Source organism: the organism of the source record quoted next, unplaced genomic scaffold, assembly GCF_019419815.1.
Source record: "Pyrus x bretschneideri cultivar Hongxiangsu unplaced genomic scaffold, Pyrus_bretschneideri_v1 Contig4, whole genome shotgun sequence".
NCBI classification, from domain to species: domain Eukaryota; kingdom Viridiplantae; phylum Streptophyta; class Magnoliopsida; order Rosales; family Rosaceae; genus Pyrus; species Pyrus x bretschneideri.
Genome location: NW_025999723.1, coordinates 7,307,898 through 7,325,767, shown reverse-complemented (window position 1 = coordinate 7,325,767; position 17,870 = coordinate 7,307,898). Strand labels below are relative to the sequence as shown.

General features: G+C 37.3%; 4 protein-coding genes across 5 annotated transcripts; 3 read left to right on the top strand and 1 right to left on the bottom strand.

Annotated features, from left to right (window-relative positions):
- Positions 1–1,215: 1,215 nt before the first annotated feature.
- Positions 1,216–1,548, top strand: LOC125468773 (putative wall-associated receptor kinase-like 16). The gene has a single exon (XM_048565230.1). The coding sequence runs from the start codon at positions 1,216–1,218 to the stop codon at positions 1,546–1,548; it is 333 nt and encodes a 110-aa protein (XP_048421187.1).
- Positions 1,549–3,843: 2,295 nt separating this feature from the next.
- On the bottom strand, positions 3,844–7,190 carry LOC103928594 (serine/arginine-rich splicing factor RS2Z32). 2 transcript variants are annotated; one of them, XM_009337665.2, is made up of 7 exons: positions 7,099–7,190; positions 6,439–6,550; positions 5,649–5,688; positions 5,372–5,467; positions 4,782–4,981; positions 4,611–4,694; positions 3,844–4,407 (listed from the first exon to the last, which is right to left on the bottom strand). In XM_009337665.2, the coding sequence occupies exons 2-7, from the start codon at positions 6,543–6,545 to the stop codon at positions 4,014–4,016; spliced, it is 921 nt and encodes a 306-aa protein (XP_009335940.2). In that variant the 5' UTR covers positions 6,546–6,550; positions 7,099–7,190; the 3' UTR covers positions 3,844–4,013. The 2 variants fall into 2 exon arrangements, with proteins under 2 accessions (XP_009335940.2, XP_009335941.2); XM_009337666.2 differs by having other exon boundaries at positions 5,649–5,893; positions 7,099–7,129.
- Positions 7,191–11,714: 4,524 nt separating this feature from the next.
- Positions 11,715–12,920, top strand: LOC103928593 (histone H4). The gene is made up of 2 exons (XM_009337664.3): positions 11,715–11,867; positions 12,373–12,920. Exon 2 carries the CDS (start codon positions 12,394–12,396, stop codon positions 12,703–12,705), a length of 312 nt encoding a protein of 103 aa, XP_009335939.1. The 5' UTR covers positions 11,715–11,867; positions 12,373–12,393; the 3' UTR covers positions 12,706–12,920.
- A 1,774-nt stretch (positions 12,921–14,694) lies between these two features.
- On the top strand, positions 14,695–15,150 carry LOC125468772. Its single transcript, XM_048565229.1, has one exon. The coding sequence runs from the start codon at positions 14,695–14,697 to the stop codon at positions 15,148–15,150; it is 456 nt and encodes a 151-aa protein (XP_048421186.1).
- The last annotated feature ends 2,720 nt before the right edge of the window (positions 15,151–17,870 follow it).

Genomic DNA, 17,870 nt, shown 5'->3' with positions numbered 1-17,870 from the left:
TCCCTCTCATCCCATCATTCTTCTTCATCCCTCAATTTCCCCATATCCGTTCCTCATATCTCAATCACAGAAAGTGAGAACTAAAACTAAAAATATGAATAATTATAAAGCGGGACCTTTTTATCCGAGGTTGCTAAGCAAGGTATGATGAGAGTTTGCATCTAAAACCAAGGTACGTTACCAAAATGAATGAGAAATAATTACGTTGATAGTATACACCCGCCAATACCCTAGAGAAAAAAGGGACCTTGCATCAGTTCATTTCGTTTTAGAGCTATGTCCTTACATTTGAAACTGCCATTTTGTACAAAACAACCTGCATTGCGTTGACGATGAAACTTATAATGAAACAATGTTCAGGACTTCCAGCATACTAATATGCTCTCGACTTAGTTAAATGATACATAAAAGACACACGGAAGATGGGATAAAACACTACTTAGCAACATGAAACTCGCTTCTCATACAAAGGATGAGTATGCATTATCATTAATCAATTAACAAGAAAGAACTCTTTAGTTTCATAAATGGAATGGATCTAGTATTCATGTAAAATTCGCCATAGCCTTGCATACATTTTTCACAGATGAACCCCATAGAGGCAGCTGTTCCAAGTCCGATGTTTTGGCAATAATTCCTTCCGGTAATGCCTCACTCCCTGAAGATTGGCAACGATTCTGAGGATGAAAAGGGGAAAAAAATTAATTCAGCAATAGCAGTAACTTCAAATGCCATAAAAAAAACCACTTAATCTTCCCGGTAAGAGGCAAACCTTGCACGTATGAAAGTTTGTATTCTGCCTATTGTAGACCACTTTCCATCTTGTTAATTTCTGCAAGAAAGATTTCGGGACCATTTAATTGATAATAGGTAATACAGAACTTGCAGAACAAAAGTAAAAGGTGCACACAACTTGAAGAACAAATAAAAGACATACTTCCTTGTACTCGTGAGCAATGGTGGCACCGCCGATGAAGTAAGGAACCTACAATGAAGCGACTGCAGTAGAATGACCTATTCTTCGGGTCAGACAGCGCAGCAGCCTGACAAAAACAATGAGGAAACTAGTCTTTAAAGTTAGTCACATTGTATCACATTTGATCCCACATTTGATCCCATCAAGCCTTCAAGGGGGTATTATAGCGGTGAAGTAAGAATGAAAATAGGAGTCATTTCACTACCAAAATCTTTACCGCCAAGGAACTTGAGAAGGCCATGAACGACTACGGTGCAGATGGAATCATTGGTAAAGGACCGTATGGAACAGTTGACAAAGGAAGATTAGGAGATAATACAATGATTTGCATAAAGGAGTACAATATGGGTGGTAAGTACAAGAGTTTTCAAGCTCTTAGTAATAAGATAGCTCTTCTTTCTCAGATGAACCACAAAAATGTGGTGAGGCTATTGGGTGGTTGTGTGGAGGGAAAAACGCCGCTACTAGTTTACGAGTTCATCCACAACGGCACTCTTTATGATCACATTCAAAGATCGTTGTTACAGAGGTCCGGAAGGCCACCACTTTCGTTTAAGTTACGGTTAAAGTAGCAGCAGAAATTGCAGAAGCACCAGCATACTTACACTGCCATTATGTCATGCCAATTGTACACCAAGATGTCAAGACAATGAACATTTGCTAGATGAGAATTACACGGCAAAATTGTCAAACTATGAAACTACTAGATTGCTTCACGAAGATCCCGATCAAATATATACGCTAGTGCGATGTAAAACTGGATTCATGGACCCTGAATATCTTGAAACAAGGAAGCTAACAGAAAGAGCAACGTCTATAGCTTTGGAGTTGTCCTCCTGGAGCTACTCACGAACGAAGTGCCATATTCTTTTAGTGGCCTCCCGGGCATGTGTTTGGGTTAATATTTAAACTTTGGACTTCAAAGGGAAGGAAGCCCAAATGAGCTCAATAAAGAAGGTCTGCCCGAAGCCTAGAGTCAAGCCTAGGTCATCCATCTCAAGACAAAATGACGGCCCCATTAAATGCAAAGACTAGGTGCTTATAAGAGAAGTGACAACCGATGGAAACCCACCTACTTCTTGCCCAAAATTACTTTTGGATGGCTTAACATGTAAAAATGCTGATAATTCATTACCCTTTAGTTACTTTCGGCCAAGAACAGAAACAGCACGGTTAGGTTAATTCGTCTATAAAAGGAGAAAGGCCCAGAGACAAGAACACTTAACCAATCAAACAAACAAACATACAACTTGTCTCTCAGTCAAGCAAATACTCAGAAAGCTATGCTTTGTCCAGATTTTGCACCCTTTCAGCTATAGAGTTCCCATAGAAAGACATCTTTTGTCTATGTAAAAGCTTTGCTACCTTCACCAAATGTTGTAGTATCGATTCTCTTGTGCAAAATCGTTTACCCCTCATCCCTCTTTATTACTCAACCCTTTGTAACTGCAAAGAAAAGAGATTGCAAGATGCTTTAACCTTACCCGACAAGGTGAAATCTTGCCCGACTCTCTTTGTTTTTGCCTTTCCATTAATAGATCTGGTGTTATAATGTATCCCTCCGTATATATGCAAGTCCTTTCGATCTCCGGATGATCCTAAGTTCAATTAACTCTCATATCTGGTTCACTTAGCACTTTTACTATCGTAAAAGTAAATGAAAAGGATGCCTTGATCAAATATGAACCCCTCCCCTTTAAAAGCATACAAGATAAACAAAAATCCTTGATCTCAAGGCATAGAAAAGAACTTAATGTGGACTTAACACATCCATGACAATCCTTTGATGATGAGAAGTCATAATAACTTAGGACGCAAGTAATCAGCTTAAATACACTCATTCTACATCTGCCATACAGAGATGACAGTGGCACGCCTCAGCACTTAGTTAGTTTTGATTGCGAGACTCACGGCCTACATCTAAGGCCCGACAAAGACACCCTTCAAAACTAATTCTGTCATCTTCTTGCAGCCCGACAGTCAACTCCTCGAGGAGCTGTGTGCTCGAGCCAGGGACCCTTCCCAGCGAAATTCCTGCCCGAAAAGCATGTTTCTTGCTTTGGAGGGAAGGAGAGGACTCGGCCAATGGGACGGATTGATTGCTTTTGAAATATACTAAGAGGGAGAGACAGAAAAGTTGGAGAAAGTGATTGATCTAACAAAAAGATGTATGAGGTTAAAAGGAGAAGAAAGGCCTTCCATGCAAGTAGTCACAGAGCTTGAGTCACTTCCATCAAAAAGTCATGACCTATGTGTTTGCTAGTAATATGTGGAGTTGCTTATTGGAGTACTTGTGAGGCCTACTTCTGATTTATTACAATTTTTTTTTTTTTTTTTGTTAAACGATAAATTTGGTTAGATTAGACATCAACAAAATTTAAACTAACATTGTAATACAAAGACTTAACATCTTTCTACTGTTGTAGTAAATGACCAATTTGGTAAAGGCCACTTGCCTGACTTTTACTTTTTTCAATTCTCTGTTTATTTTTTCTTTTTAGCTAACAATGCTTTTATTAAAAGAAATTGTTATTAGTATTCCAAAAATTTCAATCTACACTCCTCACATATGTATTTTTCTCTTAATTATAAAAAGTTTTAAATGCAAAATAAGATATTTAAAGTGCCAGTAACAATTCCCTTGCTAAAAACACATAAACTTAATGCTTCTTGAAAAAACACTTAAGCGCTTCCAGAAAAAGTACTTGGCAAGTGCTTCGGTAAAAAACCTTTCAAATTTTTCTGCCAAATCCTAAACAAGCCTCAAATCCTTATGCATTGGCAGACCCAGAAATATATTATATGCTGTTAACTATACACTAATCGGATCGTATAATCAACTACTGGCGTCAGAACTTAAAAATTGGTGGATCCCAAACATAATTTATATATTGCCCACAGAAATCCATAATCCGAAAAAAAAAGAGAAGTTCAAAATTCGGAGCTAGAGAACAATAAACAAAACCCATTTAAAGCAAAGAAATTGTCGCGATACAGTTTTCATGTAAAATCCGCATGTCCTTGGAGAACAGTGCATTTAAGCTGGTGATTCACTGCCTCTCGGGGAACCGGGGATGTCTCCATCATCTTCAACAGGGCTCCTGTCACTCCTACGGACAGGGCTTGGGCTGCGGCTGCGGCTGTTTTCTTCAACAGGGCTTCTATGCTTCCTATCTCCATTGCTGTCCCCTTCAACATCATTTAGAGGGCTTCTGCTCTTTGCCCTGGGACTCCTACTGTCGTCAGATCTGCGATCCTGCGGGGAGAGGCTACCCCGCTCTTGTGGGCTTCTCCCTTCGGGAGTTCTATCACGCTTCCTCCCCTTGGAGGGTGGTGGTGAAGCCCTGCGACGCTTAGGGCTCAGGCTGTCATGAGGACTCCTTGATCTTCTCTCCAAACTCCTTTCTCCCCTCACGGGTGATCGGGAACGACTGCACATCAGAAAAGAATAATCGAGTTCCAACAACATATCTACCGAGAAGTATAACCACATTTCTAGATCAAAAGTAACATGAATACTTGGAAATTCACTGCTCCCCGCAAAGGAATCACTCTTAAAATGAATTTCATCGATTAGGTAGAGGCAAGAAATGAGACTCAGGCAGAACTTGTAAGAGAAAAGATGATGACAAACCTGTAACTATGATCCCTGCTGTAGCTACGGCTTCGACTTCTACCCCGCCTTGGAGTTGGTGAACGTGAGAGACTACGCCCATGCCTACACAAGAAATAATTTGCAAAGTCAATACGCAGAGCCGTATAATGCCAAAACACAGAGGGAGATCGACAGAGAGAGAGTGCATACTTAGTTGTTTTCTTCGGACTATTCTGACAATTTCTTTCAATGTGGCCTCGTTCCCCACAACGATAACACTTATTCTTCCAGTCTCCAGCTTTGCAATCTCGAGCCCAGTGTCCATCCAGCCCACAATTAAAACAGCGCCCTGATCCCGGAGGAGGGCCTCTCCCAAGATACTCTCGAGATCCACCAGGACCACGTGGTGCCTGAATGCAAGCCAGACATTGAGCAAAATTTTCATGACAATTGACCAATAAAATGAGAGAGCTTAAAACATGGGAAACAAGGGAGGGAAGGGGGGGTGGGGGAGAGACAGATAGAGATACATAGATATCAGGCAAGACATAAAAAGTCTACAACAAAATGACTTAATCCAGAAACAACTATACAGGGGGTGAACCCTGCACCCTCTTTGTTAAGTGATACATCCCAAGTGATGTAATCAAGAAACAATTACAGAGGTTAACTCTGCAATCCATATGACAAGTGACAACAAAAATTCAAACAGAACATTGTTCAGTTCTTAACAACATACTAATAACATATATTGCTGAAATATGAGAAGGATTCTAAACAATATAACCCATAATACTTACCCCCCTGGCAAATTCCACAATTATCCGGCTCCCATCAACATCACGACCGTTCAGGCTATATCTTGCATCATCAGCATCCCGGGGGTCACTAAACTCCTGTTGTTAGTTACAGAATGAAGAACAAAGAGAAGATAAAATTTGCAAGGGAAAAAAATTGACAAGACAAAGGTTAACACCATAATAATCAATGAAATAATGCAAGATCACATGCTTGTGATTGTGCGTGTTAGAAGTGTTAGAGAGAGAGAGAGAGAGAGCAAGGTACAGAATAACATACAACAAAGGCAAAGTCGCGCTTCATATCCACATCACGTACTCTGCGTAAACGGGTTCCATAAACAGTAAGGCCATCATGATACAAGCATCAAAGAGATGAGACTTCGCCCCTCACAGATGAACTAAACACCACTTTGAGATTGTTGCCATTTCCATAAAAAAACGCAATAAATTATAGAAAGACTCGCCAAATCCACCAATTGGACCTCTCACCAAGACCTCCAGGTTTGGCAAAAGCCAAGGAACCTTCAACAAGATCATTGAAGTTAAGCCAAAAGGACACATGGAGGGGTGAAGCGTTTTCACAAACATAGAAGAAATGTACACTTTCAAGCACAAATAATGGCTTGGCAAAGGGTTCATTGTCTCCCAAAAACCTTATACTTAAATATGGACAGCCCCCAATGACCAGTAATCCAGAACAGAAAGTAAAAGACCATAAACCCATAGCAGAAAATTGGAACACAAATATGGGATTTGCACTAATGGGTATATATGCACGAACTAATTTTCTCAATGATTCTCCCTTATCTAAAGCAATCAGAAGTCCCAATGAGCCTTATGATTTGCACATGAAGTTAACACTGGTATGGAATTGCAAACAGGAACAGAATAATGAAACGACAGAAACACGTATGTTCTATTGAACTGTAAAAACTCAGTCAAATAAGCATCTAGCTTGAACCAAACAGAACAATCAATAAATGTCTAATATTTTCCTATGCAATGTTTTACCTAACCACCCAAAAAGCACTTGGAATCCCATGACTCATAACAATCATTCCTCATACCTTCCATATCTGCTGAATACGTCTTCAAGTTCACGTGATCTTGTCCGCGATGACAAGCGGCCAACATAGAGCCGTGAACCACCATGGCGGTCATCATGACGAGGCATTGTACCTGCAAGAAATATGTGAGTCATCGTTTAGCGCAACCATACCCATTAACTCGCACCTTGAAGATCATAGTATGAAAATACATCTAAATAAAAAAAATTGTCTCGGAAATAAAAATACCAAATCGCTAGCAATTGCAGAGATTTGTACATAAAAGAATTCAGATACAGGTAATAAAATGAATACTGTCATTTATCATTTTCGCTAAACCGAAAGGTCAATGGAAACAGATAAATCGCAGCAAGGGGAAAAAAGTTTCAGCTCCACACACCAAATTAACCTAAACAAACAATCTATACGCAAAATTCAAGCTTACACAAATAAATTTTCATGCCCAATTCAAAAACTATACGTACAAATATATCAGAAATTGGTTGTTTTGTAGCCCAATAAGCAAAAGCAATTTGAAAAACAAAAGGTTGGGATTGGTTGGAAATACAAATCCCTAAATTATTGCACGGAATATATATACGTGTATATATATACACACACACACACACATATATATATAGATAGATGTAGAGAGATAGAGAGAGAGAGAGAGAGGCGCACCTGGAGAAGGCGAGGGGTAGCAGTAGTAGTATCCAACCCTAGATTTGTTTCGACAAGAGGATGGGACTAGAAGTTCTCTCTTTGTATTTATAGCGCAGGATAATGTAAAAAAGAAGGAGGCGTATATAAAACAGCCCTGCATTTCATTTAATTTACGAGTCCCGCCCTGCTGACTCAGCCACCCTCGCCGTGTTGAGTGCCGATATGATAATGACCGCTCACGCTGGAATTAATTTTTTTTTTTTTATATAGGAAAACGAAAATAAAATAAAAATTAGTTTGCGGAATATCAGATTTTTTTTTTCTTTTTTATAATTTTGAGAAAGATTTCCAAAAGCAAAACATTTTTTTGTTGGAAAATAAAAAACATAATGTGTAAAGGGAAACTCATTTCTGTTGGTGAAGACAATTTAATCAAAGAGTAATCAACCCTATGTTACAATGTTCTTGTAGATGTCGCATTACTAGATTGGCGAAAAATAATAATGCCTATGCACCTTAATGCATGTTTGATCTCATCGATCATTCTCCCATAATATTTAATAATTTAACATACTAACGCTATCTTTTGTCAAAAATAAAAGTTATAGGATAATGTTAGGTTAACTAAATTTGTAGATAAAATTTGATAATTGGTTTAAGCGTTGTTAAACGTGTTCGTTCCTACTGATGACATATCATTTAGTTTGTAAATTTTGTTTCTAAATTTAGTCTTCCTAACATTACGTTTTTTTTGTTTTCAATATAATAGTTCAACTCAGGACCTCCTTGAACAAAATGGATATTACAATTTTTTTATCAAGTACATAGTTTCATTAGTCTAAAAACAATAAAATACATATACATAGGGAAATATCAAAGTAAATACATATAAAAAAATAAAAAACTAAAAAAGCGAGCTCGAATTACATTTATATTTGATATTAATATCAAACGGTAACTATCATAAAATGTGGATGATAATATGAAAAATTATTAATTTACTAATATAACACCATTCCCTTGAGAAAGCATTCACATTGAAAATCCAAATTCAACCAGCAAAAATGTGTTTTCTTGTTTCACTTGTACACTGAAATCCCACATGCCCGCTCCAAAAGGGTAAGAGACAGTTTGGTGGTTGTTCCTTTTTATATGGCAAACGATAGTTTTAGTAAATTAATGATTAGTTATTAGAGAAAGGGAAACAGTTTGGTGGTTGTTCCTTTTTTTATGGCAAACATAGTTTTAGTGAATTAATGATTAGTTATCAGTGAGATTTGAATTCGCACCAGAGTGCATAAGCATGATTGTTATCCGCTACTGCATTACAACGCCGTTTGCTAGTGGTTGTTCGTTCATGTTAGCGTAATCTTATTTGCTCCCAGTACTCTTCCAGAATCTCGATTTCTCGTGTACAATTTCATATAAATTCGTAACTTGTACTCGTATTTGATCACGTAAATAGCCCCCAATTATGTTACCTCTCTTGAGTCCTTGGTGGTTTTGCATAAACAATATCATCATATATGACAGTATGTTCACTGTTGCGGTCAAGGTTGTGCAGTAGCATTTTAACCACGCAGAAGCAGATTTGAGCACCAGAAGTTCACCATTGAGGAGATTCGGAGCCATTTGCCTCCGGATAGAAAGCCTTTCGCAAGCAACGGGATAACTGCACCCCAATGACCATGCATGCATTCAAGAAGCACAAAAACAAGTCACTACATGTGTAGTCATGATGCACATATGTAAATCAGAGATGATGTTCTTCAATCTCTCTGCTGCTGTTTGTTAAAGGATGGCGATCGAGCCAATCGACCATCATGTTGTGCAGCTTCCTTGGCAAGGTTATTAAGTTCTGAATATTCACAAACGATCAAAAAACTGTTTGCAGATGTAAGGTAACGTGTAACGCACCTTCAGGAGAAGTGCAACACGAACACGAGCAAATGCACGTAGTGATAGAGGAAATCCTTTCCCTTTCCAGCTACCAGGCCTAAGTTCTCTATGTCATTATATGATTATTGTATTCAGTAAAAGATTTTCATCACAAGATGAAGAAAGTTGAGGTTCCACCATAAAACCAATTGGCAATATGGAGAGTAGCCTAACCTCTTATAAGTCCATGCAAGGTCCCTCCTCCCATCAATGTAGGACTCATTCTCAACACACCCCCTCAAGTGTGGCGAATTTTCGAGTCTAACACATGGACAACACAACGGGGTGACATGAAGCACACGTGGCCATTTGGCTTCACACGTGGGACAACCTGCTCTGATACCATGAAGAAGTTGAGGTTCCACCATAAAACCAATTGGTCATATGGGGAGTAGCCCAACTTCTTATAAACCCATGCAAGGTCCCACTCCCATCAATGTGGAACTCATTCTCAACACAAGATCACGTAGATAAACATGTAACCTAAACAGAACTGGAAATCGACCAAAAGAAATACCACTAGAGACGGGGGATAAAGCATGATCAGGTAGGCAAATGAACAAAATTAGGGGGAAAGAGAAGATGAAATAAAAGAGATAAGAACAATGCACCTCTACAACTTGGTTGATGGGGAAAGAATCCCTTGAAGAGTTGACCCCATTGACATCATTACTGATTGGTATGTGATTAACAATCATCTCATGTCTAAGTAAGATAATGGGACATTGATTTACATGCAACAAACAGTAATTAAACTCTGAATGGAGATAATGATGATTTACATGCAACCAACAGTAATTAAACTCTGAATGGAGATGATGATACTAAACTTTAAACATACACACAACATAGTTTTACGCATGAACGTCCTGAAACCAGATGTGTTGTAATGACATTCAAGAAGTGTATATGATAGTCATATAACGATTCTGAGTACTATAAGTAACTAGTCCTGATTATTATGGATTGATAAAGAAGAGATTAACCTAGCATGCCAACCCCGTAATATTGGACAAGGGAATTAACCTAGCATGCCAACCCCGTAATATTGGACTAATTGTATGAATTGATGTGGTTGTGGAACGTACGGTTGAAAACTTTTACACCAATTACTCAAAACTATTTGAATTTAGCCAAAATAACGGAATTGTCAATAGAGTCCAGATTTTCTGCACCCAAATACCCCTGTGGCCCTTCTAAATATGCAACATGTGTCCACCCACTTACTAATCTTAAACGGACTTGTTGTCCCATGTGTATGCTCGGCAACAAAGTCAACCACAAGATACTTACCAGGTATGAGAGAATTTATTTGCAACCTTGCTTGGCACCCAAATCTAGTCTTAGGATGATGATGTTGAACATTAGCATCACGTTTATCAGGTCCATGGTAACCTTGAGCATAGCAAACAAAAAAACTGTCTTTGAACGTGTTGTCTTCCCTTCTATGTTTATTACTTCTTCTAATGCCGATAACCAACATGATATGCATAAGTCTTGTAAAAATTATACGCTTGAACTTCTGTTTCAAACTCCAAGTCAACTGTTGGAATGAATTCTTTTTGTATTTTGGAGTGAATCAAAACAATATTTTCACCATCCGTTATATCTTCTAACTTTTTGTCACTGCACTTGCCTTCAACAAAAATATTCATGGAAATATCACCTTCGAAATCCAGCTTACGATGTGCTTCAGTTTGATACTCCATAAAGTTCTTTGTGATGTCTATATTCTGCAAGTAAAAAGAAAGATTGTCCATAATTAATTGTGATGCTTCCGAGACCATAATTGAAATGGAATTAAAGACCAAAATCTGGGCAAATGACAACAATGGTAAAAAAACAAACAACCATCTCCACTGACTAATCTATCTCAACCCCTTTACACGTCTCGTTCACAAATAAAATAAGAAAAAAAATTTACTTATAGTTGCTCCTTCTCCAGGGTCGTGCTCTACTCTATACATATGAATTTTTGACTCCATGTTTCAATGCTTGGACATGGAAACATAGAACTTTGGAAGCCACAACAAGGAAGAAGGAGAGTCGTGCGACAGAAAGATATTTGGTAGAGTCCAGACATTGTATGCCTTTTGCAATCTCTTTTTTCAAAAATTTAGTAGATAACAGAAATTTAAGGATAACAGAAAAAATAACAAAGTTAAGATTAATGAGTGGATGGACACGTGTTGCATATTTAGAGGGACCATAAGAGTATTTGAGTGCAAAAAATCTGGACTCTCGCCAATAACTTATTTTAACCACCTCGCACGTTCTCGACCATAACGTTCCACTATTTCGACAAAGACCATTAACGTTGAATGACTAAATTACCACATGAAGACAAGAAGTGAGATATATTTTCTTCTCTGACGATAAGCCGTAGTTAATGATATATTTACCATAAATCGTGGGTATTACTGCACACTCCAAATAATACGTGTGGTGTTTGTATAAAAAAAACCGAGCACAGCGGGGTAAAAAAGATTGAGAAATATTTGCCCGGTAATTCATAAATGGCACGACTTTTGAACCAAATGAAGTTTTGGGCAAAGCGGCAAATAACAAAAAAATAAGGCGCAAAAATTTTCGTTCCCAAACCAACATAAAAGTCCCGCTCGTTTACGCTGCCACGTCACCAATCCGAGTGAACTCCAACTTAAAACATCAGCCATCCGATCCCTGAATCTCAACGATCTAAGCCACGGATTGTCCCCTTGCCCCCGAGTAGCCTTCATCAGGCATCCTATATAAGTACCAGCGTCAGATCCTTTCCTTTCAAACCAATCTCTCTCGGTATATCTTCTTGTTCAATCGAGCACGAGTTCGTCGAACAGTTTCCGATTCAGGTTCGTGTTCGTCTCAATTTCTCAGGCGTTTCGTTTTCTTAGAGCTTTTTACTTTTTTTTTGTTTCAATTTTTGAAATTTTTGGGATTTCGATTGACTTTATTGGAATCAAATTATGTTTTTCGATGTGATTTCTTATTGTTAATTGTGAACCCTTTAATCAAATTAAAGATTGGTTCTCAAAATCGGGTTGTTTAATTCGGTTATTTGTTAGGATTATTTTCAATTCACAGTATTTGGTCTATTTCACTCTGTAATTTTTCCTACCCGAATCTGTAATGTCTGTTTGGTCGCCGAGAAAATGTGCGACCAGAATCGAAGTCTCAAAATCTGTAGTTTTCTTCTGTAATTTTGAACATACAAAACTTTCTCATCGCTTCACCCGCTCAGATCTTCCAAAACTTTTCTTTAATTCATGATTCTAAACTGTATTGCTAATTGAAATTGTGAAATTAGGGTTTCATTCATCCCCAACGAGCTTAATTTTTCCTTTTTTTTTTCCACAGATTTTCCAAGCTTGAAACAAAATGACTGGGCGTGGTAAGGGAGGCAAGGGTCTGGGAAAGGGAGGAGCAAAACGTCACCGTAAGGTCCTCCGCGACAACATCCAGGGAATCACAAAGCCGGCCATCCGCCGTTTGGCTCGCAGGGGCGGCGTGAAGCGTATTAGCGGTCTGATCTACGAGGAGACACGTGGAGTGCTCAAGATCTTTTTGGAGAACGTCATCAGAGACGCCGTGACCTACACCGAGCACGCTCGCCGGAAGACCGTGACGGCCATGGATGTGGTCTACGCGCTCAAAAGGCAGGGCAGGACCCTCTACGGGTTCGGTGGCTAGGGTTTTTCGGGGTTCTTCAAGTCTTGCTGTCAAGAAATGGGTTAATGGGTTTGGTTTAGTGGTTAATTACGTATCGATTAGTTGTTTTTGCTTTGTTTAGATGGTTAAGCAATTGTTAGTGTTCTTGTTATGTGTAAAGTGATTACGGACTAAGTTTCCAATGTTTGTTTGTAATTGGAATGAAGTTGAATGAAACGGTGGTGTATGATCCAAAATTGTTTTGTGAGTTTGCGATGCTTTTATTTTTTTAATTTATTGCATCTATTCATTTATTTAAGTTTGGTTTTGATAGATATAATTATCAATCCAATTTTGCAAATATTGGAAGATAATTAAACTTAAATTAGTTCTGTTGTAAAGATTAAAGTTAATCATATATGTAGTATTAATACGTAGCTGAATATTGAAGGGAGCGTCTAAGTTTTGTATTCTCTAATCTAGGATATTTTTCTATAAAAAAAAATAAAGAGAATTTTTATGTGCTCGAAATATTTTATAAGGACATAGGTTATAGTGTATTTGTTTGTGTTTTGATTTTTTTTATTTTTTGATAAAGAATGGATTGGTTTTTCATTAGCCTTAATTGGTTTAATAATATTTATGGTGATAGGGTGGCCTGAATATAGTTCATGTGGTAAAAAAAAATTAGGATTTAATTTTTGGTTTGAAGTATGTTAGGATTTATATTCAAGATTGAAAATCTATTTAATTCTCGTTAATTGTTAGCACATTACTCACATGTGAGACTAAAAAGATAAGTTAGCCTTGCATATAAGCTTTACCTGTTAACAATTAACCAAGGGTTTTGTTTTAGTCTCATTTTATTTGTGGCGCACTTGTTAATATGAACTAAGAGTTATGAAATTTTTAATTTTAGGATTAAATCCTAATAGATTTCATCACATAGGTTTAAATCCTAAATTTTTTTATCACAAGGGATATCGTCCGACTATCATATCACTAATGAAATTAATAACCCAATTAGAACTTTTTTTTTATAATTCTATTATTGTTATGGGCCAAAGTTTGGTAGTCAACAATTGCTTGTTTTGGGCCTTTTGGTCAATTGGTAGTTGGAATGGTGGTGGAGCAGCTTCATCCGTATGGCCTCGTTTCAAGTTTTCAGGACATGGGCCTTTTCAACCTTTTTTTGTAATATTTTTCTCTATAATTGTACTTTTCAATTTTGAGAAATGTTAAGTGAACTCGCTGCAATCTCATATTTTTTGTACAATGCTTTATAATGTTGATAAATAAATTATCGTTAAATTGTAAGGTGGTGAAAATTCCCCTTAGCATTTCTCATAATTTTTTATGAACATGGTTACAGCTAGCAGCAGTGGCAATTGACTGCTGATTGATGAAAAACCTCAATGAACTGTTACCTTAAGGTCATCTCCAACCGAGGGCTAAAACGAGCCCTCTAAGATCCTCGAAGATATTAATATTTTAATGAACAATACAGGGTCATATTTGCCTCCGTCTCCAACCGAGGGCCAGAGGGCTCGTTTTAGCCCTGTCACAAAAAAACCATCTCCAACCGAGGGCCAAACATAATTTATTATTTAAAAACTACAACTTATATTCAAATCCAACGACTAAGTGACATCAGCTAGCCGTTGGATTTGAACTTTTCTTTTGCTATAAATAGGGTGGATATTGGGCTATAATTCACACAACTTTGAATTCAATTTATTTCAATTCAATCTCTTTCAATTCAATCTTTTTCAATTCAAGTTTGCAATGAATTTCAACTTTGGATCCTCTTTGGATTCTAACTGGGGGTCCTCATCCAATTCAAAATTGGAAGCAAAATGGGCGCAAATGAGATGAGAAGATGAGGAGTTTGATGAAGAAGTTCAAGTAAGGCGCAACAAACAAAACATAGCAGCAGTTATGGATGCGACCATGGTGTGTCAGCCAACTGAAGAACAACCTCAATGGGGTGGCTCTATTGCTGGTTGCTCTTACAAACCACGAAACAGAGTGATGTCGCATGCCAATTTGATGAACAATTACTTCAACCCCAACTCGGTCTACACAGAAGAGGATTTCAGACGTCGCTTCCGGATGAGGCGTCATGTCTTCGAGCATTTACTTTGTGATGTCCAGCAGGTCAATCCATACTTTCAACAGAAACGGGACATAGCAGGCCGCCCTGGTTTCTCACCTTATCAAAAGGTTACTGTTGCACTCCGAATGATGGCTTATGGCTCCCCAGCTGCTTCGATGAATGAAACCCATGGTATGTCTGAGTCTACATGCCTTGATACTCTTGAACAATTCTATGACACAATTGTTCAGGTTTACAAAGACGAATACCTCCGCGAGCCAAATCAAGAAGATTTGAATCGGCTTCTTCGCAAAACTGAAGACCCTGGGTTTGCGGGCATGATAGGGTCATTAGACTGCATGCATTTGGATTGGAAGACCTGTCCTACATGATGGCAAGAAGGCTTTAGCGGAAGGTTGAGAAAGCCAACTGTTGTGTTAGAGACTGTTGCCTCATATGACACATGGATTTGACATGCTTTAATTGGAGTCTCTGGATCCCAAAATGACATTACAGTTCTTGGGCGTTCACCCCTCTTCAATAACTTGATGGAAGGTAAAGCACCTCAACTTCACTACTACATCAACAATCGTCAATACAATATGGGGTATTACTTGGCAGATGACATCTACCCAAAGTGGGCGACACTTGTCCAAGCAATTCCAAACCTTAGGAATAACGCAGAAAATTTGTTTACCTTACAGTAAGAGGCATACCGGAAAGATGTTGAGAGTTTTCGGTATTCTACAAGCACGGTGGAAGATTATTAGCGAACCGGCAAGAGGGTGGAGTCGAGAAAATTTGGACTCCATCATGATGTCTTGCATCATATTACACAATATGATAGTGGAGGATGAGCGAGATGGGTATATTGATGGAGAGTCTGATGATGACCAAGAAGATCCAAATAGGTCAAGAAGGGCTCGTGCAAAAATATATGATGGGCCTAATTTGCCCTTCAATCCAAGAACTGGCAGTATCTCTATAAATGAGTACATGAGGCGCTCTAGAATGATACGTTCTTGTGCCACAAACAAGTACCTACAACAGGATCTTGTTGCACATCTTTGGGCCAAAAGAAGCATGGAGTAGGCGTTTAAGTTTTATGTTGTTAAATATTTTTTAAAAATGTTGTTTAAGTTCCATGTTGTTAAATATTTTTTTTTATATTGTATAATTTGTATGTTGGTTAATGTTATCTAATGTTATTTCATATTGTTTAATGTTGTTTCATGTTACTTAATTTAATTTAATGTTGTATAATGGCTTAGGAAGTTATAGGAAAAAATATAATTAAAAAAAAATATGAAACAAATTTTGTGAAATAGAAGTTATAGGATAAAAATAGAATTTAAAATAAAATAAAGCAAATTTTGTGAAATAAAAGTTATAGGAAAAAATGGAATTTAAAAAAAAAATTGAAACAAATTTTGTAAAATAAAAGTTATAGGAAAAACATAGAATTTAAAAAAAATATTAAAAATAGAAGTTATAGGAAAAATTTTGTAAATAAAAAATAATAATAAAACTATAAAAAAAAAAATTCTAATGCAACGGCTAGCTGTTGCATTTGAATTTTTTCTTAAGCATTCCTGTTGGTTATAACCGACAGGGATACATTTATATTAAATACTATAAACGTATTCCTGTCGGTTATAACCGACAGGAAAGCTGATTATTCTGGTCAGCCAGCCCTCCAGCCCTCTAGCCCTCTCCGATTCAGTGGGGCCCTCTCAGATTCCACAGCCTTCTGGCCTAATCCTCGGTTGGAGACGGTTTTCGGGCTATTTTTGGTTCTCTGACCCTTTAGACCTTTCAGTTGGAGATGACCTAAATGATTATCAACAGTCTTGTACAAATGTTCAATGTGTTCTATATGTAAGTTTTTATAAAAATAAAATGTCTAAACCCTGATTTGTCAATTAAATGATTAACACACACTTGCAAATGAATTTTGGCAATAATGGAATCGATCAATGATCACAAAAAAATGCATAAGAAAGGTTAGATCAATGTCCTATTACTCACAAGCACGTGCATGTTTTTTGGTCGAATTATGCACGTGCGTGTGAGTGGTGTGCATGTTTAATGTCTTAATTGCTATCAATTTCTCTCCCTGAAAACAAGGGAACTAATTAACCCTTCCAACGAGAGATTTTTCGACATGCTGGATATATGACTTGGTATGTTAAGTGTCATAATACAAGTGATTGGATATTTGGAAAAAAAAATTCAAACTATTTGTATTATGACACTTAGTGTATTGAAACGTATTCCCGACACATTAAAAAATTTCCATGTTAAAAGGGTTGTGACTTTGACTTTCTAAAAGGGTTGTGAGGAAAAATTGTTATAACCAGAGCCACAAGGAAGTGACAAAGAGCTAGCGAGTGGGCCGAGAGATCGATTCGGACTTAATTAAGGTTTCTGTTAAGACAAAGGTATTCTTCGGTTTTACTAAATTTTTTAGGGGATCCTCAAATATGTGGTACATTTCTCCTAGTGAAAAAAAAAAAACAAAGCTTTGGAACTTTCAATTCGAGTTTGAACTCCCAGAGATGCATTATTTGGGGCTACTGACTCTATTTACTATTTGACTCAAAACCAAAAGTACATTGCCGCCTCATATGGTACCAAGGCTGCATGAGAAAATGAGTATTAGTCTGTCATTAATGTGTATTGGGATAACTCCAATATTAAAAAAAAGAAAAGTATGTAGAACAAAGCAATCATCTCAATTAAGGCTTAATAACAAACAAGTAATGTTATTCAATTTATTGGTGGGCACATTAAATGTTGTTTGTCACATTTTATATGGTGAATCATGACAATATGTTCAAATATTTTCACATCATGATTAAGTAATGATTTAAATTGAGAATCTAGTAAGTATATATATCGTCACATTATTTGACTAGAGAACCTTTTTTTTTATTTTATTTTTTATTTTTTTAACAAATGTGCATATATATATAGGCTAAAAATAGTATAACATGTTTATCTTAACGACTAATCTATGTTCAAGTGTTATCGAAGTGAACATCTACATTATTAAGAGAACACATTCATGTGCAACTCATGGCAATGTCGTTACAATGTCGTTGAATTGTTG

Coding starts and splice junctions, on each gene's coding strand:
- LOC125468773 (XM_048565230.1), top strand. CDS start 1,216: ATGAACGACTACGGTGCAGATGGAATCATTGGTAAAGGACCGTATGGA.
- LOC103928594 (XM_009337665.2), bottom strand. CDS start 6,545: ATGCCTCGTCATGATGACCGCCATGGTGGTTCACGGCTCTATGTTGGC. Junction 5,689..6,438: donor GTATTCAGCAGATATGGAAG/GTATGAGGAATG, acceptor CCGTTTACGCAG/AGTACGTGATGTGGATATGA. Junction 5,468..5,648: donor AGCGCGACTTTGCCTTTGTT/GTATGTTATTCT, acceptor AACTAACAACAG/GAGTTTAGTGACCCCCGGGA.
- LOC103928593 (XM_009337664.3), top strand. CDS start 12,394: ATGACTGGGCGTGGTAAGGGAGGCAAGGGTCTGGGAAAGGGAGGAGCA.
- LOC125468772 (XM_048565229.1), top strand. CDS start 14,695: ATGTCGCATGCCAATTTGATGAACAATTACTTCAACCCCAACTCGGTC.